Below are 26,388 nucleotides of genomic sequence, written 5' to 3' on the forward strand. Positions count from 1 at the left end.
CCGCACCATCCTCAGCTGCCCAGAGCCCTGTCCCCTTGGGGCGGGCCCTGCTCGCCGTGGCCCTTGACCTCATGCTGCTGGGCACCACCCCTGATGCTCCTCCTAGACTGTGAGCCTTGGGGTGACCGGACTCCCATCTCTGTTTCCGTTACTCAGCCTTTCAGTCTCAGGACACAAAAGGGCACGTTTCCAGCATGGCCATCACTAGCTAAGCCTGGCCGAGGGGGAGCTGGGCAGGGGGCAGCCCTTCAGTGTCCCCTTCGTGGCCCACTTAGAGTTTCCCACACTTGAGATGACACCTGGGGTGGACGAAAAGTAGGGAGTCTGGTCTTTGGCGTGGCCCACGCTGCCGGTGCCACACAGCCTGTCGCCCGGCCAGGGATTGCCAGCTGCTGCCTCTGGAGTACTTTCCATTGTCAACAGAAACCCTGCGGTCGCAGGCTGGGCAGGAGGGGTGGGATGACCGCAGGACCAATGTGTGGATGTGGCTGGAGGAATGCGTGCCCGGCCAGGGGCACCCCAAGACCTGCCCGGGCCCCTTGGGTGCTAGGGACAGGAAGTGGAACCACAGCTTTCCTTGCTGCATCACCAGCGAGCTGGAACTGAACGGTAGCCTCTGTGCTGCCGGGCTGTGCCGTGCGGGGCTTGAGAGGGAGCCATTGGCATCTGAGGGGCTGATCTGTAAACGTTCCCTGAACTTGAAACATTGAAACATCGCAGGAAGACCCTGGGTTTGCTCCCCATGGGGTGGTTTTCCAGGGTTCCATCTGTGGCCAGTGAGCTGCAGTCTTGGACATCTGCTCGCCACAGGGACAGGTCAAGTTCTAGGTTTAATCTTGGCAGAGGCCATGCTTCCCTGCTAAGGGTGTTTCCTTTATCCTCCTTTCCTGACACATACGTGCCCTGGCTTTCCTCACATAACCTGACCTAAAGTGAGTTTCCAGAACCTCAGTGCTCATGCTGGGGCCGCAGTGAGCACGGGATGTGGAAGGAGGGGGCTGCAGTGCTGGGTGGCCTCCGTGTGCCTCCTGGGGGCTCCACGCGCTCCTGGAAGCTCTTGCAAAGGCTGGTAATGGAGCTCAGTGATCGGGCTCGTCTTCTTATGCTTGGGCTAGTTTGGGGTGTTGCCTTGAAGACTTCATTTTTTTTGCAAATGTACATGAGGGCGTGTGAGAGAGCGAGAGAGAGAAACATCCTCACTGAGCATAATTTACATACCATAAACTTGCCCGTGTTGAGGGCACAGTTCAGTGCCTTCATGAATTTGAAGTTGTGCAGACATCACAGCTCAGTTTCAGAACTGCCTGTCCCAACAAAACACCCGCAGGCCCAGCTCCGCCTCTGGCGACCACGAAGCTACTTCCTGTAGATTTGCCTTTTCTGGGTGTTTTGTGCAACTGGCATCTGGGCGTCGTAGCCTGTAGGTGCTTCGTTCTTCTGGCTGAGTGCTGGTCTGCGGTGTGGACGCCCGCGTCTTGTCTCTGCGTTCCCACTCTTTGACTGTTGTGAACATTACATACGAATTTGTGAGGGTGGGCGTGCGTTTGTCTGTCTTGGCGAGGAGTGGATTTGCTAGATCACATAGTAAGTTGATGTTTATTAAGAAACCGTGAAAGCAGCAGCTCCGCTTTGTACCCAGTGGGAGTGGGCGGGGCTCCGGCCTGGCCACGCCCTCCCCATGCATGTGACTGGCTGATTATAGCTGCTCCCCTGGGGGTGAGGTGAGTGCACACGCTTAAGGAGCATTTCCCACCACCAATGGCTTTGAGCATCTTTTTAGCTGCTGTTAGGCAGTTGTGTATCTCTTTTTGGGGAAATGTCTTCTGAAATCTTTTGCCCATTTTTAAATTTGATGGGTTTTCTTATTATGAGTATAGAGAGTTCTGTGTATATTCTGGGCACAATCCTTCATCAGATATGTGATTTGCAAACATATTCTCTCTGCCTGTGACTTATCTGTCTGTTTCCTTAATAGGGTCATTTGCAAGGCAAACGTTTTTAACTTTGACGAAGTTCAGTTTATCAAAACAATTTTTTAATGGAGATCATGCAGTTGCTCTCATAACTCTGGACTTCTGCCTAGCTCAAGGTCAGGAAAACCTGTTCTGGGAGCTCAGCACCAGCTCAGCTCAAGGTGCCATATTCAATCTTAGTTGAATGGGGCAGAGCCCACCATCCCTTGGAGGCAACCTTGTGGTTGAGAGCCCACTGGCCCATGTGGGAATCGAACCAGCAGCCTTTGGAGTTAGAAGCACAGAGCTCCAACCACCTGAGCCTTGGGCCGGCCCTGTTTGTTCTTAAACATTTATAGTGTTAGCTCTTACGTTCAGGTTTATAATCCGTTTCGAGTTAAGTTATACGGATGGTGTGAGACGCCATGGTCTGGAGCCCAGGCGTGCGTGTGTGCATGCCTTAAACATGCTGTGTAGATTTACACAGTCTATTTTCAGGAGATTTTCAAATTAAACTTTTGTTCTTTTGATATAATGGTTTCAAGTTTTACCTTTATTATAAAAACGAGACACACATATCGTAGAATGTGTGGGAAACATGGGCCAGCACAGAGGTTGTCGTCAGGATTCTGCCGTCCAGGCGTCCCTCATGAACATTGCACACATGTGTCTGTTCTTCCAAGTGCGTGTTCACTCATTCATGTCACATCACTTTGTGCCAAACCCTGGCCTCGCCATCAGTCCAGGTTACGTCTGTCTTGACTGATGACATGGCCATCCTTCCCTGGCCATCAAGCCTCTTGAGAGCCCTGGTCCAGGCTGAGGCCCCTCGCGTGGTGGGGACACGGGGACAGGACTCACCTGGAGCTCAGCTCCATTTCCCATCTGTGAACAGGCGGATGGCAGCACCTGCCCTACCTGGGGAGCGGGGCAGGTGCTGGGGTCCACTCCGGCCTCCTGTGAGCCACAGCCACCAGGCCCTCCTGCCGACGCAGCTGGTTCCAGCTGTGTTTTTTCATGTTTGCAATTATGAGTAACACCGTGGGCAGCCCCACCAGATGCAGATGTTTCTCTGCGTGTCCGGTTATTGCTTTTTTAGATCCCTGAACAGGGGCAGTAGCATCAGCATGCACGCCTTTCGGGAGTCTCGGTGTTTCAAGGCTCATCCTGGCTGTCTTCCTTTGGAGCGGGTCCCACAGACACGAGGCTGGGCAGGCTGGGCTGGGAGCAGGCTGCCCGGTGGGTTGGGCACACGCTCAAGTGGCTGCAGCCTCGGTGGACCACCATCCCAGGCTCGGCGCCCATGTGCAGGCTTCTCTGAACCGAGGTGACGGCTCCTGGTAACACAGGGTGTGTCCTTCTTGCAGGACTGGAAGGACCACCAGCACATGTGTGGCCAGTCGGCAGCCGTCACTGTGCAGGCGGACGAAGTCCACGTCACCGAGAGCGTGATAGAGAAAGTCAGCGTGTGAGGGCTCACCAGGCCCCTTCTCTGGTGCCACGGGGCTGTCGCAGGCCCAGGACCCCTCGAGGACGGCGGGGGGATGTTGAGAAGTGAAGATCTTGCCGGCCAAGTTATGAACAGGCCTTTGACCTGTGCCCTTGGAAGTGAACTTGTGCTGCCCAGAGGCCCTGAGGAAGGTCAGGGCAGTGGCCAGTGGGCGGGCCTTTTCACGGTGCTTTTTTATCTCTCGGATCATGAGCGTCCATCTTACCCACGGGGTGTGGTGTTCTGTAACATGCGTGTACATACATGTGTCCCAATAAAGTTGATGTCCCTTGCCCCACCTGGTGCAGTTCCAGCCCCACCCCCCCAGACGCCTGGGAGATGGGGCTTCAGTTTTCCTGATCAGGCGGTTGACCGTTGACCCTGGGGAATGGCGAGGCGCCTGCTGCATTTTTCCCACCCATCTGTCAGTGAGGTGCTGGAGCGGAGACGGCAGCTCCAGGTGGCACTGTCCCTGGTACACAGGTCCCTCAGACCTCAGAGCCATCATCCAGTCTCTGAAGTGACTTGCTCTTCAGTGGCCAGCAGGCGATGACAGCCTGTGTGTGACCCCGAAGAAGAGGTCTCACGTCTTCCCTTTAGCACATATCACACCTGATAACTGAAGACCACTCAGAGGCAGGGCTGCCTGGCCTCCCCGCCCTGACCACATGGCGTCGTGGTGCTGGTGGGTGGCCTTGATTCTCAGCGCCTGCCTGGTGCCGTCCTAGCCAGTGGGCGGGACACCTCTGAGGGTGTCGTGTGGCCTGTCTCAGGGCAGCTCCTCATCTCTGCGCCTCCTTACAGCCTGGACCCAGCTGCCCCAGGAACCTTGTGGAGGGAGGTCCAGGGGGTCATCGCCGGGCTGGCACCTGGGGGATTCAGCACCAGCCACGTTTGGACATCAGGCTTGGCTGGCCCTGGAAACGGGAACTGCCCCACCTGCTGAACAACAGTGCTGCTGAGGAGCAGTCTCCCCACGTCTGGAAGCTTCCGTGGGCTTCCAGGAAAGCCCTTGTGGCCCTGGGATCCTGGGAGAGCCATTGCACGTTCTCTCTGCATGGAGGAGACTCAGAGGCTCGGTCTGTGCTTGGAGGGAATTCCCACAGCTGAGGAGACACCCTGCGGGGGCTGCGGTGCAGAGCCTGGCGGCCACCAAGTGTCATCCAGTTTACAGGCCTTGATTGATTCTGATGCTGCCTCTGAGGCAGTTTCTGTGAGCTGTGTGTCGGCCACGTTCATGCCACCGGGGGCATGAGAATTCTCCAGCTCTGCACCTTCAGACTCCTGCTTCCAGAAGGTTCTTCCAAGTTGGTCATGCATTGGAGACTTGCCATTTGGGACCCTGGCTTGGGAATGAGCCATGGGGGCCAGGGCCGTCCTCCCCGGAAGCCCTTTGCCTGTGCTGCATTCGGCCCCACGGACTAAGCTAGCTCGAGTTTCTTTTTAACAAGTGCTGGTGAAGTGGCTGTGCCTTGGCATTTCACCTTCCTGCCTCCATCATTACCTCTGGGAGCCGAAGGCTGGAGAAGCCTAGGTGGAGAATGTTGGGAGTCCAGTGGGGTCTGAACCTGGCCCCACCGGGCACCCATGACTGGCCTCACCAGGCCCCTTCCTGGGAGGTGCACGGTGAGTGTGTTCTTCAGTGTGCAGCATGCACAGAGCCTCATGAGGTTCGCTCAGCCGAAAGCCACATGTGCCTCAGCAGGAGGCAGCTGGCTGCGGGGCCTGCACCCCAAGAAGGAATCCCCCCAAACCTGAGAATGCTAAACAAGCAACTGCAGGTTGGTGCACAGCCAACAAGACGGGGTTCCAGGTGCCCACTTGGCGGGCAGCTGAACACAGCACCCTCTCCATGTGTGGACCAGACACCGCAGGACAGTGATTCCCTGGGCCGGGGAGGGGTGCTCCTGCATTGTGGGCAGCTTACCCTTCCCCCTTTTCTTTAAAATAGAAGCCTCAGGACCACACGCTTTGGGAGCAGTTTTCCAAAGTGCCATCTCTGGGTTTGTAAAGCTGTGTCTACGTAGCTTGGCTATTGGGTGGCTTCTGGAACTTGTTCTCCAGACGCTGGGGGTTCATCGGCAGGCAGGGTTCTGTGTCAACGCTTCTGATGGCATCTCTTACCAGACATAGCCTGAGGGACATACACAGGGCCGGCTTCTGTCAGCTGGTACAGGCCTCGGCCCTTCGGGCACCCCAGGCCCTCCAGTCCAGAGAGCTGCAGGCTGGGGTGGCCTTTGGCATGGGTGGGCCCAGCAAGCGAGCTGGACCAGTGAGGCGCATCCAGGTCAGCCGGGCTCTGCAGATCTGCGCCTGGTCCCCATGGCTACTTTGTCCCCCTCTGTGGGGCTGCAAGAGTCTGCATACAGGGCTGGTGGGGTGGGGTGTGGCCACCAGCAGCTCCCAGCCCATCCACAGCTCAGCCCCCGAGGGGTGTTGCAGGTCGCAGACTGTCAGGAGCATGGTCAGGCCTGTCTTCACATATAGGAGATGGGGACACGGCCTCAGTTCGTACAGAGCCTGGGTGGGGTGGGCAGAGCCGCAGGTGTCCGCAGATGGCAGGTGTGGTGCTGAACGAGGTCCCCTTGGCAGCTCTGCTCGCTTAAAGTAGGCATGTGGGGCCTGCTCTGTGCTGGACCATGGCAGGCCCCGCAGGCACGTGTGGCTTGAGCGTCAGGCCGGCAGGTTGTAGGCTGGTGTGGAACTGAGGGGAGCAGAGCTGGGCAGCGGGGCCAGCAGCTGGAGTCCAGGAGAGTCTGTCACTCCAGCCCTGCCAGCAGACTGACAGCCCCAGTCGACCCCTGTAGCCCCAGTCTTCAAGTCTGAGGTTCCAGGGCAACCACTGCCAGGCCTAGGGCAGGTGTCTGTGCCCGAGACAGCCAGCAGGGCTCAGCTGTGCTATCTGGGGCCCCTCTCTAAGTACTGGGGCTACTCCCCAAGGTGGGGGAGACCCAGAGTGTTTGCTGCAGCTGTTCTCACACTCACAGGCAAGAAATTGCCCCAAGTTCAAGCAGCTATCAGAGCTGGGGTCCTTCCCACGTGCCCCTCCCCACCCCCACTGCCCCTCAGACCCTGTGTGAGCACAGATATGGCGCCCCTCGTCAGTCCCCAGTCCAGCAGGAGATGGAGTGATCCTCATTATTCAGATGGGGACAGGGTGGCCATGAGCAAGCCTCCAAAGTGATGGGGGTGGTCAGGGAAACTCAGAGGAGGGGGCAGCGCAACATAAGCAGGAGGGTAAGCACCACTGGCGAGTGGGCCCCGCCCCTCCACACGAGGCATTTTAACTCCTGACTGCCGGATGCTGTGGACCTCTCAGCTGTAGTTTCTCCCGTTATTGCGCACAGATAGCCCTTAGACTGGGAGGGCCAATGTGAGTCCAGGTTGGGCTTCCTTGTTAGAGGGGCCGAGGGCTGCACCCTCCTCCCCAGGGCTGGGGGGGCGCTGAGCACAGGAGCAGCTTGGGTGGTTCTGTCAGGCCTTGAGCCCTGAGCCCCCTCCCTCCTCCAGTGCCCTGGACATGGCCACTGGGCAGCGGATGGCTGAGTGCCCTGTGGGCCCACTCTGAAGTGCACTCCGGGGAGGAGGGAGGCTGCCCGGTGGGCCTGCTCAGCTCCCCAGGCCCTTCTCCTTGGGGGTTGGGCATCTGGTCAGGGGCTGGCAGAGAGCATGCTCTGAAAAGGCAGCTGCCAAAATGGTGGGTCAGCTCAGCTGTTTTGCAGGGACAGTGGAGGAGGCCACCTTGGCTAGTCCTTGGAGAAGCAGGGGCTACTGCTTGGCCCCCAGTGGTGGCCCAGAATGCTGTCAGGGGCTGGGGAGCTGCAGCTGGTGGCCAGTGTGGGGGAGGAGGGTGTCAGTAGCTGACAGGTCCCTGCAGTCAAACCCAACACCCCCCACCCCACCCCAGGAGCAGTGCCAGTGCCCCCACCTCACTCTGAGCCAAGAGAGGCTTTGTGGGGTCTATTCTCTGGGCTTCTGTTCTCTGGGAAGGAAGGAATTAACTGGCAAGAGGGTCAGTGGGGGCCTGGGCTCCACGTGGATTGGAGGCTCCAACTCCTTGCCCCCCTCCTGCCCAGCCCCACTCGCTATGAGTCTTCTGGGTGGATGTTTTTAGGAAGGAATCCATTTTATTACAAAAGCGCCCCCTGCCCTTGCTGGGGGCTTACCCCCCCCCAGGCAAGGTGGGGAAGTCGGAGCGGATGGGGTGCGGTGGGGTCTGCTCAGCAGCAGAGACGCAGGGCTTTGCGGAAGACCGTGCGGAACTCGACGTTGAAGACCGTGTAGATGACCGGGTTGATGGCGCTGTTGACGTAGCCCAGCCAGGTGACAGCGCTGACCAGCCGCGGGGGCACAGCGCAGGCGGGACACAGCGCCCGGGTGACGTGCACCACGAAGAAGGGCGTCCAGCAGACCAGGAAGGCCCCTGGGGGAGGGGGCGGGGGCGGGGCGTGAGCCAGGGCCCCTACTCGGCCCGGCGCCCTGGGCGCTGCCACCCTCCCCTCCGCCGACCGGGGCAGGTACCCACCGACCACCACGGGTAGGACCCTCATGGCCTTGCGCTCCTGGCCCGTGATCTGGACGCCCCTCCTCCTGCGGGCATGCTCGGCCCGGATGGCCTCGGGTGGCGCCAGGGCCTCAGCAGGCGGCGGGCCTGGGCCGCTGGGCCCGCGGGGCGCGCGGCCATGCAGTTTGGTGCGGCGGGCGGCTTCCCAGCGTCGCAGGCCCCGGAACGTGGCCCAGTAGAGCAGCAGCATGAGCGGGCAGGGCAGGAAGAAGGAACACAAGGACGAGTAGACCACGTAGTCGCGGTTCTCCAGGCGGCACACGGCGGGGTCGCGACCGCGCGCGTCGTTGAGGCCGCACAGCACGGGCGCTGCCACTGCCGCCGACAGCAGCCACGTGGCACCGATGAGCAGCAGCTGACGCCCGCCCCAGCTCTGGCTGTTGTAGCTCAGGGGCACCGTCACCGCCACGAACCTGCGGGTAGTGCTGTGAGGGGCGGGCCCGGGCGAGGGGCGGGGCCAGGCGGCGAGGGGCGGGGCCAGGAGGTGGGCGGCCCACCTGTCCACGCTGATGGCGCACAGGTTGAAGATGGAGGCGGTGCACAGCATGACGTCCATGGCCATGAGCGCGTCGCACAGGCCGGGGCTCAGCAGCCACACGCCGCCCTGGACCTGGGCGGTGAGGAGGGTCAGGGCAACAACAAGAGACACGAGACCCGCTGACTCCCGGGCCAGCAGTCCTGACACGCCCTCCATGCCTCCTTTTATTATTAGAACAGAGAGAGGCGTGGCTGCGGCCCTCGGAGTATCACCGCCTGAGGACCCTGAGCTCTGATGATGGGGAGCTCAAGGTATGGGAGGGGGGCACTCCGGGCAGGGGAAGACCTGGCTGCCCTGGAACGAAGCCCACCGCCCCTGTTTCCCCCCGGGGCACAACTAATGGTCCACCTGTCTGGTTAAACTATCACTGCTCTGGGACAAGTGACTTCACTCTGTGCCCTCACCTGTAAAATGAGGGTGATGATGGCACCCACGTAAGTGTCCTGAGGATAAATGAGTTAAAAAGTATAAAGGCCTAGCACCCCAACCAAGGGCAAAGGAGCAGACAGCCCCCGCCCCCCAATCCCCTTCTGCTGATTTCGGAGGATTAGGCGCTTAAGAGCTGTTGCTGTGACGTCTGTCTGCAGCTCTGAGGGCATGGCAGGTGAGGCATGCCCTTGCCTTGCTAGCCTGTGCCCCAGCCCTGCCTGATCCACTGTGTCCACTTTAGAAAAACCAAGCCTTCCCTCCCCCACAGCCCAGAACACCGTGTCCCCAACACAGCCCTAAGCAGCTTTTCTCTGCCCAAACCGCAGAGGAAACAGAGCCGGCACCAGAGGGGACCCACGCAAGGGCCAGACCTGGTCTGGGGTAGAGAGGCTCCTGGCCCCTGTTGTAGGCAGGGCCTAAAGCCCACACCTGCCCCCCTTCTGCTTTCTCCCCCAGGCCTCCCCTCCCTCCCCCGCAGCTCCTGGCAATTGAGTGTCCTTCTTGCTGTGGGCTGAGTCTGGGCATGAGTGAGGGTCTCTCCTTCCATGGGGTGCACTAGTATGTATGTTGCCAGCCTCACGTGGCTGTGGCGTTGTGCAGTGATGTGCAGTCTCTGTGCCCCAGGGAGAGCCAGGAGGGGTAAGCCTGAATCTGCCTGTCTGTCCAGCTGGCTCTCCTGGGGAATGGAACCCAGCTGAGGGAGGTGGGTGGGTGTGCGGACTGCCAAAGTCGCCTGTTTGTGGGGTCCTTGGTTTGAAGGACAGAAACATCTCTTGAGTAGCAGAGGTTAAGGCAGGAAGGAAGAGAAGAGAGGGACAGGAGAGGGAGGGCGGACAGACAGACAGCAAGACTGGCAGATGGACAGAGAGATGGGGGAGGGATAGGTTCAGAGGCTCCGGTTGTCTTGCTACCAGGCGCAGCGGCCCTGCAACCGCCTCAGCTTGAGACTCCAGAGAAGGCAAGCTGCCTGGTCATTCTGAGTCCTCACGTGGACCGGGGCAGGGGACAAAGGAGCAGGTGAGAGTGTACCAAGCGGTCGTGGTTGCACTCACCTCAGAGTAGACGAAGAGCGGCAGCACGAGCAGAGCGAGTAGGAGGTCCGCGGCCGCCAGGCTCGCGATGAAGTAGTTGGTGGGCGTCCGCAGGGCGCGCTCGGCCGCCACGCTCACGCACACGAGCGTGTTCCCCGCGAGCACAGCCCCGATGAGCAGTATGCCCCCCACCAGCGCCGCTGCTGCCCCAGGCCCCTCCAGTCCCGCCGGCGCCCCCGTGCCGCCGCCGGTGCTCTGCCCGCGTCCCGCCAGCAGAGCGTCTGCGGCGCTGAGGTTCCCCATGGCGCCCCGGCTCCACGCGTCCCAGAGGGAGCTCAGCACCGTGGACAGTGACCAGGTCGCGAATCCGGGAGCCCCGCCCCTTGGGCCCGCCCCAGCCTGGCCTTGAGCCTCGGGGTCCCCCCGGGCTCGGTGGGCCCTGGGGAACTCCAGGATGCACTCTATGTGCTCATCTTGGACTTTTGCGCCGCGGGAGACGGGCCGATGGACAAATGCAACGGCTCAATGAGATGCGAATTAAGCGAGGTGATTTGCACAGGCGGGCCCACCGCAGGATTGGGGGCATGCGTAGGTCTGCGCCAGGAAAAGCCCACGAGATGAAAGGTCGGCGGGATCATACTTCGAGGTTCGCGCGCACCCACGCCAGCGCCGTCCCATCCGGCCGCGGAGACCCCCGGGTCCCTACTTGCGCCCAAGTTGGGCACCCCTCCCCAGGGACGCTTCTGGAGGCGCCCCAAGGCGGAGGCGGATCGGGTTCTCACTCCATTCCGTTCATGCGGCATCGGGAGAACATTCTTCTCAGGCTGGTTCCCCGAGGGGTGGGGAGACTGGAGCAGCCCGGGCTCCAACCGCAGGACCCTGGGGCTCAGGCGCCTCCCCCTGGCGATCCGCGGTGCGTGAGGCACAAGGTCCACACTCACCCTCCCTCCGATACCCCTCCAACCCAACCCTCTCCTACCCTGGCTCGGCTCCCCAGAGTGATTGCAGACCCGGGCCCAGGGCCCTGCATCCCATTCCTGGAAGCTGACTCTCATCTGGTTCACGGGACCACCCTCAATCACCCACCACCACCGCCTCACCCTCCACCCTCCAGGCTGACAACTGAGTGGCCAATCCCACTCCATCACCTCGGAGCCTGTGACCCTGAGCAACTGTGTGCCCCTCAGCCTGGGGTTACAGGCCTGGGAAATGGTGCCTACATCACAGCCACAGGTGAACTAACACCAGCAAAGGCACAGGAGAAGACTCAGGGAGCTCAGCAGTGCCGCTTCACAGAGGAAAGAAAAGCCCCCAGTGAGAAACCTCTCACCCTGCACCCATCACACCTACAAACTCACCTGGCCCATCACCCACCTCTGCCAACACAGGACTGTGGGAGCCTGGGAGGCTGGAGGGAGGGTCACAGGTCCACGCAGATAAGACTGTGTGGGAGCAGACCCATGGCTGTGCTGACAGCCCAGCCCCAACTGTCCTCTGTCAGATCATAGACGTGCACAGAAAGAGCATCCAGGGAAAATGTATTACAGCAAGAAGTCTCTATAGACTTCCTGAAATTGCCATGACATGCGGCCTGCAGCCCCGTCATTAAAGGGGCCCTGAGTGTTGGTCCAGCTGAATGGCTCTGTGGGACCCTCTGGTTCGGGCACCTGAATAATGCTGGCTTCCTCAAAGGAGATGGGAAGTGCTCCCTTCTCTCCTATTTTCCTCAGTAGATTTCATGAAATTGATATTAACTTTTTCTTAAGTGTTGTAATAATTGGCCAGTGAAGCCATCTGGGCCTGGAGTTTGTTAGGTGGGTTTTGACGGTGAAGTCACCTTTTTTTTTTTATTAACACATCTATCTCTTTAACAGACTATGTCTTCTGAGTGAATGTGGTAGTCTGTCTGCCAAAAATTTGGTCTATTTCATGTTAGTTTTCCAATTTATGGGCCTAGCGTTATTTATAAAGTTCCCTTATTATCTTTTTTATACCTACTGTAAGGTCGCTGAGGACAACACCCCTTTCATCCCTTATATTATAAAAGAAACATTGTATGTTTCTTTTTTTCTTGGTCAGTCTTGCTAGAGTTTTATTAACTTTACTGATCTTTTCAAAGAAACATCTTTTGTTTTCATGGATTTTTTCTGTTTTTTGTGTGTTTGTTTTCAGTTTCATCGATTTCTACTCTTTATTATTTCCTTCCTTCTGCTTGCTTTGTACTTAATTTGCCCTTTTTCTAATTTCTTAAGGCCACTCATCTGAGACAGTTCTTTTCTAACATAAGCATTTAATGCTTCCAATTTCCCTCTAAGACACATCCCACACGTTTTTGTGTTTACAATTATGTTCAGGTCAAAATAATTCCTACTTTCCTTAGACTGCTGCTGTGACTCATGGATTACTAAAACTATGTTATTTACTTTCCAAATGTTTGGAGATTTTCCTGTTATCTTTCTATTATTTATTTCTAGTTTGATCCCATTATGGTGAGGAAAAAATGCTTTGTAAGACCTCAGTTCTTTTAAATTCATTAAGGTTCATTTTATAACCCAGAATATAGTCTATTTTGATAAATGTTCCAGGCACGTTAAAAAAAAAAAAAGTGTATTCTGCTGTTATTGCATGGAAAGTTCTGTAAACATCAATTAGATCAGGGAGGTGCTGCTCAGATCAGATCTGTGTTCTTGCTAATTTTCTGTCTGTCTTGTTAGTTACAGAGAAAGGCGTATTGAAATCTCCAAGTATAACTGTAGGTTTTTCTATTTCTTCATCCAGTTCTATTTCTCCGTGTCAGTTTTTGCCTCATGTGTTTTTGATGACTTGTAAGGTGCCTATACACTTAGAATTGTGGCCACAGGGGCTCGGAGTCAAGGGCTGTACACCAAGGGTCTCGAGGGAATTTGGGGGTGAGGGAACTGGCGGTTACAAAGACGAATACATTTTTCCAAGCTCATAGACCTGCACATCAAAAAGAGTAACTGTAAATAATAAATTAAACTTCACAAAAGGGGCAAAGTTAGAATGTGTGTGATCCCAGGTTGCAAACAACAGTTTCAGCTCGGCAAGGGTGGTGAAGCCGAGGCAGCCCCTCCTGGGAGAAGGATGTGCCCTGATCCTCCCAGAACCTCTGCTCAGTGAAAGGTGGGCTGCGAGACGGCCAAGGCTGTGCACAGCCTGAGTGGCCACGCTGTCCCCCGGGGCCAGTGAGTATGTCTGTAACCCTCCAGAACAGGACAGAAGTCAGAGTTGTGGGACCACCGTCACCCTGGTGGTGACGCTTGGGCAGGTGTCAGAGCTGGTTCTATCAACATTTCTGGCAGAGTTTTATGGGATGCTTGAAACATTTAAGAGAATGTCGTTTCATTTGGTGCACAAGACTTGTTCAAAAGTTTAAGAATCTGTTCTTAATCAACAGAACAAGTAGATGGAGCATGAGCAAGGGTACAGAAGAGTCTGAACAAACCATCAACAAGCAGGTGTGTTTGGCATTTATGGCATACTCCATCCAACAGCCGAGGAATGCAGAGCTCCTCCAATAGATGTGGACCATTCACCAGGAGAGATAGCATTCTGCCCCAAAAAAGGGAATGCATCACATTTGTAAAGAATGGAAATCATACAAAGTTCTCTTGCCATAAAGAAATAAAACTGGAGACCAAAAAAATAACAGGAAAATGTCCAAAAATTTGGAAAGTAAAAAACACGATTCTAAATAATCCATGGGTCAAAGGCGATATCTCAAGAGAAATTAGAAAATATTTTGAAGGAAAATGAGAACACATCATGTCAAAAGTTCTGGGATGGAGCTAAAGCAGAGCTCAGAGGAAAATTCATACCATTAAATTTGAAAATGAGAAATGTCTCAAGTCAACACAGGACACCAGTCAAGCACCTAAAGATGAAGAACTGCAGGGTCCTACTGACTGATGCGGGAGAACATCTGACGAAATTCAACACTGTTTATGATAAAAGTGTTCAAGCAAGAGATAGTCAGGAGCCTTCTAGACCTGATAAAGGGCATCTTCAAAACCCCTACAGCAAACCTCCCAATTAATGATGAGAGACTGTGTGGGATCCACCTAAAATCAACACAAGACAAGTATGTGCACTCCCAACACATTTATTGGGCATGGGACTGCTGTTCTCGCCAGCGCAGTCAGGCGAGGAAACCAGGTAAGGAAAGACATAAATAACAGACGTCCAGATTGCATCGGAAGGAGTGAAACTGTCCTTATTCACAGATGACATGACTGTCTACGTAAAACCCCGAGGCAGCTACAAAAAGCTCGTAGGACCTGTAAGTCAGTTTAGTGAGGTTTCAGGGTACAGATCAGCCCCCAGAGATCAGTCGGGTTCTATGTGCCAGCCACGAGCAGTGGGAAGCCCTCCTTCCACACCCCAGTGGAGAACTCAGAGTTGGTATGAGTAACTTCAATTTGACATTTAAATCTTGGTGAAAGCACCTCCCCCCAAAAAAGGACTAGAGAATATTTTCTGTGCTTTGCTTATTCAGAGAATGAAACTATCAACTATCAAGATGAACTAAATTCTTAGCTGTGCATATAATGTGTTCCTTCCTGCATTCTATTCTGGAAATGTGAAGCTTCTTATTCTTTCTTAGAACCCTGGGCCCTGAAATTGGCTGTTATTAGTCCCCGTGCCCCATCCCCCCACACACACACAGAATGATGCCCTATTTGAGGCTCTGAATAGCCATTCACGTAAGTGAGGACCCAGCTTAGGTTGACGTCTTGGGAACCTGTGGGGCCCTCGCTTAGGTCTATGGGTGGAAAGTGGCATTCTGTCATTGTAGCTTGTGTCATATGTTGTCTCTAAGCAATGTCCCAACTGGGAAGGCGAGGTTTGGGTGCACTGTTCACCTCTCTCCTGGTGCTGCTGGTCCATCAGGCTGCAGAGCAAATGGCTGTCTCGGTGGTGGTTCGTCGCCACCCACCCTGGAAAACCCTTGGCACACCACCCCATCTGCCCAACACTTCAGCACGGCCACCATCTTAATGAGGAAGCCTCAGTGTGGCTCTGTGAGGACGCAGAAGGAGTCTGAGTGGTGGGGACAGTGGGTGACAGCGCTTTCGGATGAGAGGAAGGCAGTTACAGAACCCTCTGTGACAGGAACACTAGGACACAACCCATCTCTGCTTGGCTGCAGCCCTGCCTGGCTTCTTCCACTCAGAACTTGCCTCTCTCTTGGTCTGTCCCTCTTGCTGGTGACTGCTTGTGACCACATGCAGTGCGACCCATCGCTCTGGCTGTGATGTGACCACAGAGGGGCAGTATGAGGGAGTTGTTTGGGGTGATGGAGTTGTTCTGTATCCTGATTATGGTGCTGGTTACACGGATCTGTACATCTGTCAAAATTCATTATTTTGCTATATATTAACTTTACTGTATGTTAATTTTTTAAAGCCCATTTTATTGCATGTTAATCTTTTTTAAATGGGAAGATTTTTCTTACGAAGATCTGCCTGGTTAACTGTTTGAGGTGCTAAGAAATTCAACCAATTAAATTAGTATTTGGAGCTTGGAACATTCTCATGAATGCAATTCATCAGTCAATGGTATTAAAGTTTAGAACATTTCAATCTGCTAAGTTTGTGCAAGAACAAGTCACACCATCTGTGTAAAAACACATGCAAAGAAACATCAGCGAGGGAACACAGCACACCTACCAGACAGGCCACAACCCAGAGCCCCAGTGACACTGAGTGCTGGCTGGGAGGACATGGAGCCCCGGGAACTCCCACCACGGCTGGTGGGGGCGGGGTGCAGATGGTGCGGCCACTTTGGAGGACAGGGTGGCAGTTTCTTACAAAACCAAACACACTCTCATCATGTGATCCAGCAATCGTGTTTCTTCGTATTTACCCAAATAAGTTGAAAGTCACGTCCCCACTAAAACCTGCACACAGAGATTGTAACAGCCTTACTCAAATTGCCAAATCTGGAAGCAACCAGGAGTCCTTCAGCAGGTGATGGATAAACTGTGGGACATCCAGACAGTGGAATCGAATTCAGTGTTGAAGAGAAATGAGTTCTGAAGCCAGAGAGGACATGGTAAAGTCGTGACTAAGAGAAAGAAGCCAGCCTGAAAAGGCCACATGCTGTGTGATTCCAGACGTAGGACATTCTGGAAAAGGCAGAACTATGGAGACGGTAAAGATCAGTGGTTGTCACAGGTTGGGGGGGAGGAGAGATGAACAGACGGAGCACAGAGGTTCTTAGGGCGGTGGGACTAATCTGTGTGAGATTGATTGTGGGTACATGTCACTGTACATCTGTCCAAGCCCCCAGATTGTACACCAACAGTGACTCCTGATGTCAATTATGGACTTAGGTAATAACAATGTATCAATACCGGGTCATCAACTGTAGCAACTGTAACAAATGCAGAGCACCAGTGCAAGATGCTGGGAAGAGGGGAGGCTGGGTGTGTTTGAGCTGGGGGAACTATTGCAGCTCAATTTTTCTGTAAACCTAAAACTGCTCTAAAGAAGTCTACTAATTATATTTAAAATGCACGTAAAGTTTAACACAAGAACTAGTTTATAACTTCATTTACTAGGTTTGTGATTTCTATTTCAGGATTTAATGCATACAGGATTTTAAAAAGCCTCGCTTTACTTAATCCCTTATTGATTAAGCATCAGGAGCCCAGCTGCCTCCCCTTTCCGCGTCTCCACCTCCTATCGCCCCTGAAACAGGCTCAGGTCTCCCCCGCCTCGAAAAACAAATGGCGAGGCCCCCAGGCTCGGATCTGCGCCCTGCCTGAAGCTCCCCTCCGCGCAGCCCCCCCACGGTGAGTGGCAGTGAGGTCACCGGTCGGCGCTCGGCCTTCCCCGACGCCGCCCCCTGCCCAGCCGCGCGCTCCGTGTGCCGGGGCCTCTCCAGAGGAGCCCGCGGCCTCGGGTCGCCTCGCCCTCTGTCCCAGCCTTGACCCTCCTGAGCTCATCTCCAGGCTCTGCACAGACGTTCCCGCCGCGCATCCGCGCCACCGCCCCGCCCGGACGTCCCTCCTCCCGCCCCAGCCCCCGCGTGCCCGCGAGTCCACGTCCGGCTGAGCCCCGCCAGCACGCCGAGGGGCGCCGACACGGCGCTGGGGGCGGGCGACCAGCCGGGTTGACAGCTGGGGGGGCGGCCCTGACCTTCCCGCGGATCGATGGGGGAGCGGCCCGGGCTCGGTGGAGCCAGGGCGGTGCTGACGTCCCCGCCCCCCGCCCCCCGCCCGGCGCCGCTATAAAGGGTGGCGCGCGGCTCTGGCAGTGGCCGCAGCGCTTAGCACCCCGGCGCGCCCACCATGGCCCCCGGGGCCCTGCTACTGCTGCTGCTGCTGTCTCCGCTGCTCCAAGGCTCTGCCGGGCGCCCCGCGCCCCTCAGGTGAGTCCACGGTCCCGGGGCCCACACAGCTCCTTGGGCCGGCCTACCGGCCCTGCGTCCGCCCCACCCCTTGCTTGGCCCTGATCCGCTGCGGCGCCGTCATCCCCTCCTCAGGGCCCCGCGACACTCGGACGGGACGTTCACGAGCGAGCTCAGCCGCCTGCGGGAGAGCGCGCGGCTGCAGCGCCTGCTCCAGGGACTGGTCGGGAAGCGCAGGTGAGGCCGGGCCTGGGGCACCCCTGAGGGGCAGGCCCCGCATGGGGGTGACCCCCAATTCCACGACTAATTCTGATTTGGGGCGGGGGCAGCGAGCAGGACGCGGAGAACAGCACATCGTGGACCGGGTCTGCCACCGAGCCTGCTGAGGTCCCCCTCTGCCTGCTGTGGTCCCATTCTCCTGTCCTGCAGGCCTGGTGAGCCCGCCCCCACCACCAGAGCTCCGCCCCGACCGTCCCTCTGGTCCCCTGGGGCACCCCGTGTCAGCAGTGGGCCAGGGGTCGGGGAGTCAGCGCTGGTGACCTGAGGAGGCTGGTTCACCAGGTGGGCGGGGGTCTCCACCTTCAGGCCCACAGCCCCTAACCCCGCTGTCTCTGCAGGATGATGGCCCCGAGGGACCCCCTGAATCAGGCCTGGTCTCCCCGGCTGTCTCTTGGACTCAAGTCTGGGGTCATGGTTTCAGAGCCGGCCATCCCTGCTGAGACCCAGATGAGGTCCTGAGGAAGAAGGAACCTCCCCTCTACTGACCCGGGGCGCGAGCCTGGATGGGGCAGGGTTGGGGGGAAGGAGGGGGTTGCACTTGGCACCAATAAAGGAAGAATTCAGACCCTGGCCTGGCGAGCGCGCTGTGTGCACCGTCTCCACGCTGGGAGACAGCCTGCCCGGCAGAGCTCACAGGGGAGGAGGTCCTGCCCTGGAGCCCAGCACGGGGCCACGCCCAGCTGCCCTTTAAACCAGAGAAGACAGTGAGCGCCTCACCTTCCTCTTTCCTTATCTCTGGCATCAGGGCCACTTCCTGTCCCATCGACTGCACTCCCCAGGGCCCCGCCCGCACCCCTTGTCATCCACTCAGCAAACATTCAGGGACTCTGAGGGGCGGCTCAGGACGTTCCCCAGTTCCTGCCCCAGCCGCCGTGTGCTAGGTGTGTGGAGCAGGTGGGGGGAATGTTGAGGGGGTGAGGAGGCTCAGGCTTGGCAGGAAGAGGTGACAGGCAGTGGGGCTGTGTGTGTGTAGGGGGGTTACCAGGAGGCTATGAGTCCACGCAGGAAGCCAGGCGTCTGGGCTCTCTGTCCAGGGTTGTGGTCTTGGACAAGCGGCTCGACCACGCTGAGCTTGTGGAGCAGGGACAGTAATGACACCCCAAGAAGTGCTAGGGGTGCAGGAGGCTGGTTAGGCACGTTGCAGGCAGAATTGCTGTCACCAGCAGAGAGAACAGGGAGAAGCAGGTGCAAGTATCTGAAGGCGAGAAGGGATGCCCCACTGTCACACAGCCCCTTCCCTCCCTCCTGGCCCTACCGAGTGGCCTCTCCGTAGCCACTGGGAGCCTCTCCAGAATCAGCCTGCTGTCGGGCACCAGAGCTCCAGAGCTCCCGGGGACCTGAGGTGCCCCTGAAGCGCTGCCATTTCCATCACTGTGTCCCTGCCCAGCCCCACCGGGAGGGAGCTGGCCTATTTGCAGGACAGGCAGGTGTGTCCCCAGAATACAGCTTTTTCCTTCCAGATTTAGACGGTCAGTGTGGGGAGAAGGGACGGGACTGGAGGGGAACCTGGGGTCCGAACCACGGGGCTGCCTAGGACTTTGCCCCAACGTGATTCTGGCAGAAGAACCCAGCAGAGGCATCTGGAGTGGGGACAGCTCAGCAGACAGAAGCCAAAGGCCAGCCCCTTCCCTGTCCTCAGTCCCCCAGCCCTAGATTCCCTGAGTCCCTAGCCCCCTGCCCCCTGCTCTTGCCCAGCCTCTCTCATTGGCCCCCGCGGGCACCCACACCGCCCACCCCACCCAGGCCCATGTGTCCTGAGCATTCTGTGAGCTCCTTTCCACCTTATGTCTTCGTGACTGTGGGTTGAGCCCCCGTTGGTACCTGCATGTCACGTGGCTCCTGCCAGGTAACCACAAGATCTCCCTGTCCTAGGCCTGGTGTGGGCTCGGCCCGCGGGAGCCCCCTAGGTGGAGGCCAATCTAAAGGATCATAAAATAGGCGGTGCCGGGCAGGGGTAAAGGTCGTCCGGCAGAGACTGCGCCAGCCAGCACAGGCTACTCAGAGGGTCCCGGTCGCCAGCCGGGCTTAGACTCTCCCGCTGGCCCCAAGATGGGGTCTTGGGTCCTGCTGCTGCCGCTGCTCACGGCCGTAGCCCAGGCCCAGGGTACATGCGGGCTTGGCTGGGGGCGGGGAGGGGGGGTGCGGACGGCGGGCAGGTGTTGAAAGGCACTGACGCTTCTCTACTTTCCAGTTTGCTCTGTGGACAATACCTTCTTTCAAGTAGAGGAGAATACGGAGCCTAGTGGGCCCTTGGTGGACATCAACATCCCTGAGGGCCAGCAGGTGACCCTCGGACCCTCATCCACCCCCTTCGCATTTCGGATCCAGGGCAGCCAGCTCTTTCTCAATGTGACTCCTGACTATGAGGTACAAACGGCAGGACCGGGAGGGGTGGGCCCATGGGGTGCCTGGAGCTGCCAACCCCTGTGGGACCCATGCAGAGAAGGGTTTTTGGGAGTTCTGAAGGCTCTCTGTCCCCCAGGCAGTGACCAACCCCTGTTGGGCCCCAAGGCTTGGTTGAGAGCAGATGCGAGGGGCCAGGGCCCTTGGAGGACAAAGCTGCCTGGGTCCCCAGTGCGCTCTGGACTTAGCAAAGATGACGGGGACCTTGGGCGAGTACCTGCCTCTCTGGCGCTGTGTCCTCCCCTGGGGGATGAGAACAGTGTGCTGTGACCAGCTGCGCAGGTGACCACTAACACCTCTCCGCCCCCACAGGAGAACACAATACTGCAGGCACACCTGGAGTGCAGAAGGGGTGACACCGTGGTGAGTCAAGCCCTGCTCTCTACTTCCTGGGTGGCCCCCATGTCCCCTCCCTTACCCTGTGACGTCAGAGTGCTTGGACCTCTGTGCTCTGCCTGTCCAGGGTTCCTCCCCAGTGACCTCACCCAGTGGTGTGTTTTCAAGTGTCACTCCTGTGCTGGTGATGCCCACACTTCCTCTAGCCCAGACCGCCCTGAGCTGCAGACTCGCAAACCCAGCCACCCTGACAGGACATCACACCCCCAACCTGAGACCCCATCTGGGGAGGCACCTCACCCTCCAGCTCAGTCCTGTCCTCTGCCTGCCCCACGTCCTCGTATCAGCATATCTGTTGGCTCTGCCTCAAGCTGGGCCTCCTACCTCCATGCCCGACTCAGGCACTGGCTACAAGCATCTCCTTTGTGGAACCTTCCAACTGGTCCACTCGCTGCCCTCTCGGCCCCACCCACCCCAGTCCACTGTCCATGTGGCAAGAGGAGCCAGCCCGTGGAGCCCTGCCCAGAACTCGCGAGCTGTTGTGCCTCATCTGTCACTCAGTTGTCACCCCCTACCTTATTCTAAGTCACAATGCTACCCCCTCGCCCCACACACCTTAGCCCCTGACCCTGACTCACCTTTTAGGATGGAAAGTTTCAAAGGCACACACAGTGGGCAGTGTCACAAGCCCCATACACCTGCCAGCTCTGCAGGGAGCCATTGAACCCTGTGGGTGCCCTGCCTACAAACATCTCAAAGTCACTAAGATAAGGATCCTTTTTACACATCACACACCACTGGTTCACACCTGAGAAAAGCAGGGATTCGGTATCACAGGACACCCGGGAGATATCTGGTCAGCGGCTCTGTGATAGGTGCAGCAGGGTCACCCTGTGCAACTGGTTCATATTTCTTAAGTCTCTTTCAATCTTTGGGTCCCCTTTCTGTTCTCTTTTTCCTTTGAGGCTTAGGTTTTGGGATATTTGACTGCCCTTCTGGTCCCCTCTTTGGGGGTCTGGCACCCCAGCACCCGAGTTCCTTCTCTGCAGGGCACTCTTCACCTTCCACACTTTACAAATGGCTTTTTGTTCTTTGTCTGGGACCCCTCTGAGCAGAGGGCTTGGCCTTGTGATGTGCCCAGCACTTGGGATGAGCGGGGGCCCCCAGAGTACCCCTCGGGGGGGACCTGTGGGGAGAAGGCTGACCTGCACCCCGCCCCCCCAGGTGACCCAGCTGCGGGTGTTCGTGTCCGTGTTAGACGTCAACGACAACCCCCCTGTGTTTCCCTTTGAGGTCAAGGTCGAGAGGGTGCCGGAGGTGAGTGTGAGGGAAGCCAGGGCCGCCACTGGGGGCACAGAGGGCTTGTGGGGGCTTGACCACGGGGCTGGGTCCATGGCCAGAACCATCCCCTCCGGCCCCCAGGACACTAAAGTGAACAGCACGGTCATCCCCGAGGAAGAGCTGGAGGCCCAGGACCGTGACAAAGACAACGTCTTGTTCTACACCCTCCAGGAAGTGACCCCGGTCAGTCTCCCTGCCCCAGCCCCAACTCCCCCCGCCATTAGCGTCCTCCCAGGGTCTCAGGATGTGCCCTCCACCTCCCCAGGGGGCCAAGAGCTTCTTCTCCTTGGTGGGTGCAAACCGCCCTGCCCTGCGGCTGGACCGGCCACTGGACTTCGACAAGTGGCCGCACATGACCTTCCAGCTGCTGGTGCGGGTAAGTGGGCCACCCTCACTCTGAGTCCCGGACCCAGAAGGCCCCACCCACACTGCCCAGCCCTGGCTCCTGGGCTGATTGGCAGGACTTGGCTGTTGCAGGACACCCGGGAGGAGAACGCGGTGCCTAGCCACACGGACAACGCCACTTTGGTCCTGGAGGTGCAGCCAGCCGACCGGCGGCCTCCCTGGTTCCTGCCCTGCATCTACTCTGACAATTATGTCTGCGTCCACGCTGAGTATCATGGGGCTATCCCCACAGGCCACAAACTGGTACTGGGGACAGGGAGGGCAGGGCCACGTCCCGAGCTGGGTCAGGGTCAGGGTCAGGGTCTGCCGGCATCGGGGGTGGGGCCTGGGTGCCATGCAGCCAGTTCTGTTGTGATTTTCAAACAAATGTGTGAACATTCCTTGTGATCCAACCTTGCTCGACCACTGTGGTGGTGAGTGGCCAGCAAACTCCTCTGAGATTAGAGTAAGGGGGACGGCCTGGCTGTCCTGGGGGAACAGCCAGGGACCCAGTGAGGGGCTGGGATGCTGGGGGGCCACGCAGCGCTCAGCAGGGGCAGCTGCTCTTCTGACCATCCTGCTCGTGCCATGAGGGGCACACTTAGGCACTGGAGGGCAGGGTCTAGCTCTCCACGCAAGTGGCCACGTCTCCACGTCCCCTGCACCTGTCAGCTCCTGAGACACACACTGTTCAGATCAACCGAATGTTTGGGCAAAATGACTAACTGACAGCGGGTCCAAAGGGGTGTGATGTGTAATCGTGCCCACGACTGGACTGTCCGGCAGGCCCCTGTGGGGGTTCAGGCCTCCTTGAGGGGAGTTGGAGGGGTCGAGCTGGGGCATTCACACCAGTCCCACAACGTCCCCACCCTCTGGGTCCTGCAGCTGGGCCCCCTCATCCTGCAACCTGGGCCCATCTACGCTGTGGACGGGGATCGGGGCATCAACCAGCGAATCATCTACAGCTTCCTGGAGGGTGAGTGGGGACCACCCCCAGCTTCTCTCTCCATACAACCCGGACCCCATCTGCATCCCCACCCAGGGGGACATGCCATGTGGGCAAAGCTAGTTGGGACCTCAGGCCTTCCAAGCGGACAGGACTAAACCCTCCCACTCCCCTCCCAGGAAACGAAGAAGGCAATTTCGTCATCAACGCTGACTCAGGCAACCTCACCATGACCAGAAGCGTCCCCAGTCCCAAGACCTTCGTTTTTCTAGTCAAAGTGGGTCTCCTGACCAGGCCTCCACAGGCCATTCCTGAACCCTAGGCCGCAGGGCTCACCGTTCAAGGACCCTCTGGTCACTGCTGCTTCCCCCTGCCCCCAGGGCGAGCAGGCAGACCACGCCAGCTACTCGGTGACAAAGGTCAGAGTGGAGGCCCGAAATGCCTCAGGGAGCCTACCCCGTTTCCCACTGAGCCTGTACCGAGGCACAGTGGCTCTGGGCTCAGGCGTGGGCGTGGCTGTCAAGGACGCAGCTGTCCCCTCCCAGCTTCTGAGGATCCGAGCCCAGGACCCTGAGTTCCCGGTAGGCCCTGCCTAGGTCTACCTGGCCTCTCCTCTGGGGTGGGTTCGGGGGTTCTGGGGGCCCAGCGCTCACCAGGACTGTGTCCAGGACCTCAACTCAGCGATCACATATAAAATCACCAACAACTCCAACTTCCGAATGAATGGGGAGACTGTGCTGACGGCCGCCCCGCTGGCGCTGGCAGGGATCTTCTATGCGGAGGTGAGGAGTGGGTAGCATCTCTAAGGGCAGGGGTTAAGGGGAGACCTAGGAGGGACAAGCCCCCTTCCTGCTCCAGGTTCAGGCCAACAACACAGTGACATCAGGCACAGCATCCACCGTCATGGAGATTCAAGTATCGGAGCAGGAGCCCACCACCCCCACAGGTGAGCCTGGGGACCCAGGTGACCCTTAAGGGAGGGCTTCTTGTCACAGGCATGCTGGGAGCAGAGGCAAACCCAAGCTGTGTCCCTGGCCCCTAGGCCCCCCTGTCCCCCCCACAGCCCCAGAGGCTGGAGGAACAACCCGGCCCTCGACCAGCACCACTTCGGAAGCCCCCAGCCCCCCAGGGCCTACTCAGGGATCCTCCACGACCAGCTCTGAGGGGGGCACTGGTCCGCGCCCCACCCCAGGCACAACTCTGAGGCCACCTGCCTCATCCACGCCTGGGGGGCCCCCCAGTGCTGGAACCAGCACCTCCCCCCCATCAGCCTCACCCAGCGGGGGCTCAGCACAGACCCCGAAGCCAGGAACCTCTCGGCCGACGTCCCTTGGGTCTAGCAGGACTCCCCAGCTCCCAGGTAGCAACCCCAGATGCCCTAGAGTCATACTCGCGCTCCCTGGCTAGACAGTCCTAGGAGTCACTGTAGGGCAGGGTGGCCCAGGGTGGCCATGCTGACTGTAAAATCCCAACGGGGCTGGTGACTCTGGTCTGGGTGGAGACAGACAGGTCCTGGGGGCCCCAGAAGGTAAACTGGGGAAAGTGCAGATTTGGGACCACTGAACCCCACAACTCCCAGGCCATCCACTCCAGTGCCCCCAGCACTTCCCTCGCCTCACTCTGGGTGGAACCCCCGCCTCCCACCTGGAGCTGCTGGCACAGTCCCCTCTGGCCCTCCCTCCCTTCAGCAGCCTGGCTTGTTCTGTGTCCCCAAGCCTGGCGCAGGTTGGCACGGACCGTGCTTGGGTGCTGCGCTGACAGTGGCTGGTCCTGTTGCCTGCAGGTTCGCCGGGGACAGGAGGCGTCACTGGGGGTATTGACCAGCCAGGTGGCAGCCATGCTGAGGACCAGCGCTTCTCCCAAGCAGAGATGGGGGCCCTGGGAGGGGTGCTGGGCGGGCTGCTGCTCCTGGCTTTGCTGGCCCTGCTCATCCTCATCCACAAGCACTACGGCCCCCAGCTGCCCTGCTGCTCTGGCAAAGCTCTGGTGAGGCCTGGGGACGGGAGGGGGGGGGGGGGCAGGACAGGAGAGGCAGAAACCAGAGGCAGGGATGTGAGAGTGAGGGCTGTGACGGGAAGTGGGGAGGTGGAGAAGCGGCAGGATGGAGACCAGGAATCGGCCGGAAAGCTGGAGAGCAAAAGTGAGGAGGTGTAGACACCACAGGCCAAAGAGAAGCAGAAAAAAGGGGAGGAACTAGTGTGGATCCCTGTCCCTGGGGAGGGAAGGGAATGATGGGTCTGAGCCCAGGCGGGGATCCCGGTTGACACCCTGACTCCCTGGCCCACTTCCCAGGAGCCCAGCGGCTTTGACAACAAGGCCTTCCTCCCCGACCACGAGACCAACTGGGCGCCAGCCCCCAGCCCCGCCCCCGACTGCGCCCTGCCCGCGGACCCGCCGGCATCCCAGTTTCCCGAGCCTCCCGCGCCCCCCAGCCCCCCGCGCCCCGGCCGCGTCCCCGAGTCCCCCGCGACAGCCAGGGATGGAGGCGGCCCCGAAGGCGTGAGGTCCATCCTGACGAAGGAGCGGCGGCCCGAGAGCGGCTACAAGGCGGTGTGGTTCGGCGAGGACATCGGGGCCGAGGCCGACGTGGTGGTCCTCAACACGCCCGCCTCGGACGCGGACGGCGCCGGCGACTCCGGCAGCGGCAGCGAGGGCAGTGGCGACGAGGACGCCGACGCGGACCTGGGCGGGGGTCCCCACGACGAAGTGCCCAGCGCCGACTCTACCTACATGTAGTGCCCCCCCCTCATTGTGTAGAATAAAGTGACATTTCCGAATCGCGGGCGAGGCGTCGCTGGCGCGGGTGGTGGGGCGCGGAGAGGGCGGGCGGGGCGGGCCCCCTGCCCCGAGCGCGCGGGCACCGCTTCCCGTAAACCACCTGCTATGCCGCCAGCCGCGGGGCTTCCCAGGCTCCGTGCCAGGTGGCGGCGGGAGTTCCTCTCGGAGTAACCGCCGCGGGAGGAGGGCGCCCTGCACTGGGGAGCCCTCCCTCCCGACCCAACGCGGAGATTCTCGGCGGGGGGCGGCTCAGGAGCCGCCCTGAAGAGAAGTCGGAGAGCAGGGTCCAAGGACCTTCGGGGGGGGGGGGCACAACGTTGTGGGGTCCCGCGGGAGCAGTAAGCACTCAGGCTCCCAGACAGTGGCCTGTGGCGCGAGTAGAGCGCCGCCCAGTGTGACAGGAGTCGGGAGCAGTGGCCAGGCCCTGGGCTAGGGGCAGCGGGTGGGACCGGTTAGTGCACCACCAGAAGCTGGGGGGAAACCAGGGCCACACAGTGGGGGACAGCCCCGTCCACTGGACTTCCGCCCTCACCTCCACCGCACT

The 26,388-nt window shown here is 58.7% G+C and overlaps 4 protein-coding genes across 12 annotated transcripts in view; 3 read left to right on the plus strand and 1 right to left on the minus strand.

Moving 5' to 3' along the window:
* DEAF1 (DEAF1 transcription factor) overlaps window positions 1-3,735 on the plus strand; it is a 29,026-nt gene extending 25,291 nt beyond the window's left edge. For all 4 annotated transcript variants that reach the window (XM_074336990.2, XM_074336988.2, XM_074336987.2 and 1 more), the window contains one exon: window positions 3,320-3,735. In XM_074336990.2, coding sequence (XP_074193091.1) covers window positions 3,320-3,424 — 105 coding nt within the window. In that variant the 3' untranslated portion in view covers window positions 3,425-3,735. The remainder of the gene's footprint in view (window positions 1-3,319) is intronic.
* Window positions 3,736-7,135: 3,400 nt separating this feature from the next.
* DRD4 (dopamine receptor D4) lies at window positions 7,136-10,386 on the minus strand. 2 transcript variants are annotated; one of them, XM_019714729.3, is made up of 4 exons: window positions 10,025-10,386; window positions 8,503-8,615; window positions 7,967-8,418; window positions 7,136-7,864 (listed from the first exon to the last, which is right to left on the minus strand). In XM_019714729.3, exons 1-4 carry the CDS (start codon window positions 10,304-10,306, stop codon window positions 7,662-7,664), a joined length of 1,050 nt encoding a protein of 349 aa, XP_019570288.2. In that variant the 5' UTR covers window positions 10,307-10,386; the 3' UTR covers window positions 7,136-7,661. The 2 variants fall into 2 exon arrangements, with proteins under 2 accessions (XP_019570288.2, XP_019570286.2); XM_019714727.3 differs by having other exon boundaries at window positions 7,967-8,615.
* A 6,182-nt stretch (window positions 10,387-16,568) lies between these two features.
* On the plus strand, window positions 16,569-18,221 carry SCT (secretin). Its single transcript, XM_019714813.3, has 4 exons — window positions 16,569-17,398; window positions 17,513-17,614; window positions 17,707-17,811; window positions 17,995-18,221. The coding sequence occupies exons 1-4, from the start codon at window positions 17,319-17,321 to the stop codon at window positions 18,113-18,115; spliced, it is 408 nt and encodes a 135-aa protein (XP_019570372.1). The 5' UTR covers window positions 16,569-17,318; the 3' UTR covers window positions 18,116-18,221.
* A 150-nt stretch (window positions 18,222-18,371) lies between these two features.
* CDHR5 (cadherin related family member 5) lies at window positions 18,372-25,843 on the plus strand. 5 transcript variants are annotated; one of them, XM_019714808.3, is made up of 15 exons: window positions 18,372-19,760; window positions 19,848-20,023; window positions 20,372-20,422; window positions 21,620-21,712; window positions 21,818-21,919; window positions 22,002-22,112; window positions 22,214-22,384; window positions 23,006-23,096; window positions 23,246-23,343; window positions 23,447-23,647; window positions 23,735-23,848; window positions 23,925-24,012; window positions 24,109-24,426; window positions 24,850-25,052; window positions 25,359-25,843. In XM_019714808.3, the coding sequence occupies exons 1-15, from the start codon at window positions 19,706-19,708 to the stop codon at window positions 25,800-25,802; spliced, it is 2,316 nt and encodes a 771-aa protein (XP_019570367.3). In that variant the 5' UTR covers window positions 18,372-19,705; the 3' UTR covers window positions 25,803-25,843. The 5 variants fall into 5 exon arrangements, with proteins under 5 accessions (XP_019570367.3, XP_019570368.3, XP_019570369.3 ...); XM_019714809.3 differs by having other exon boundaries at window positions 24,130-24,426; XM_019714810.3 differs by having other exon boundaries at window positions 24,259-24,426.
* Window positions 25,844-26,388: the final 545 nt, after the last annotated feature.

Source organism: Rhinolophus sinicus, chromosome 14, assembly GCF_057876585.1.
Source record: "Rhinolophus sinicus isolate RSI-liver-muscle chromosome 14, RSI-T2T, whole genome shotgun sequence".
NCBI classification, from domain to species: Eukaryota; Metazoa; Chordata; class Mammalia; order Chiroptera; family Rhinolophidae; genus Rhinolophus; species Rhinolophus sinicus.

Coding starts and splice junctions, on each gene's coding strand:
- DRD4 (XM_019714727.3), bottom strand. CDS start 10,306: ATGGGGAACCTCAGCGCCGCAGACGCTCTGCTGGCGGGACGCGGGCAG. Junction 8,616..10,024: donor CGCTCTTCGTCTACTCTGAG/GTGAGTGCAACC, acceptor CTCACCGCCCAG/GTCCAGGGCGGCGTGTGGCT. Junction 7,865..7,966: donor GGTCCTACCCGTGGTGGTCG/GTGGGTACCTGC, acceptor CCCCTCCCCCAG/GGGCCTTCCTGGTCTGCTGG.
- SCT (XM_019714813.3), top strand. CDS start 17,319: ATGGCCCCCGGGGCCCTGCTACTGCTGCTGCTGCTGTCTCCGCTGCTC. Junction 17,399..17,512: donor GGGCGCCCCGCGCCCCTCAG/GTGAGTCCACGG, acceptor TCCCCTCCTCAG/GGCCCCGCGACACTCGGACG. Junction 17,615..17,706: donor GGACTGGTCGGGAAGCGCAG/GTGAGGCCGGGC, acceptor GGGCGGGGGCAG/CGAGCAGGACGCGGAGAACA.
- CDHR5 (XM_019714808.3), top strand. CDS start 19,706: ATGGGGTCTTGGGTCCTGCTGCTGCCGCTGCTCACGGCCGTAGCCCAG. Junction 20,423..21,619: donor GCAGAAGGGGTGACACCGTG/GTGAGTCAAGCC, acceptor CCGCCCCCCCAG/GTGACCCAGCTGCGGGTGTT. Junction 25,053..25,358: donor GCTGCTCTGGCAAAGCTCTG/GTGAGGCCTGGG, acceptor CCCACTTCCCAG/GAGCCCAGCGGCTTTGACAA.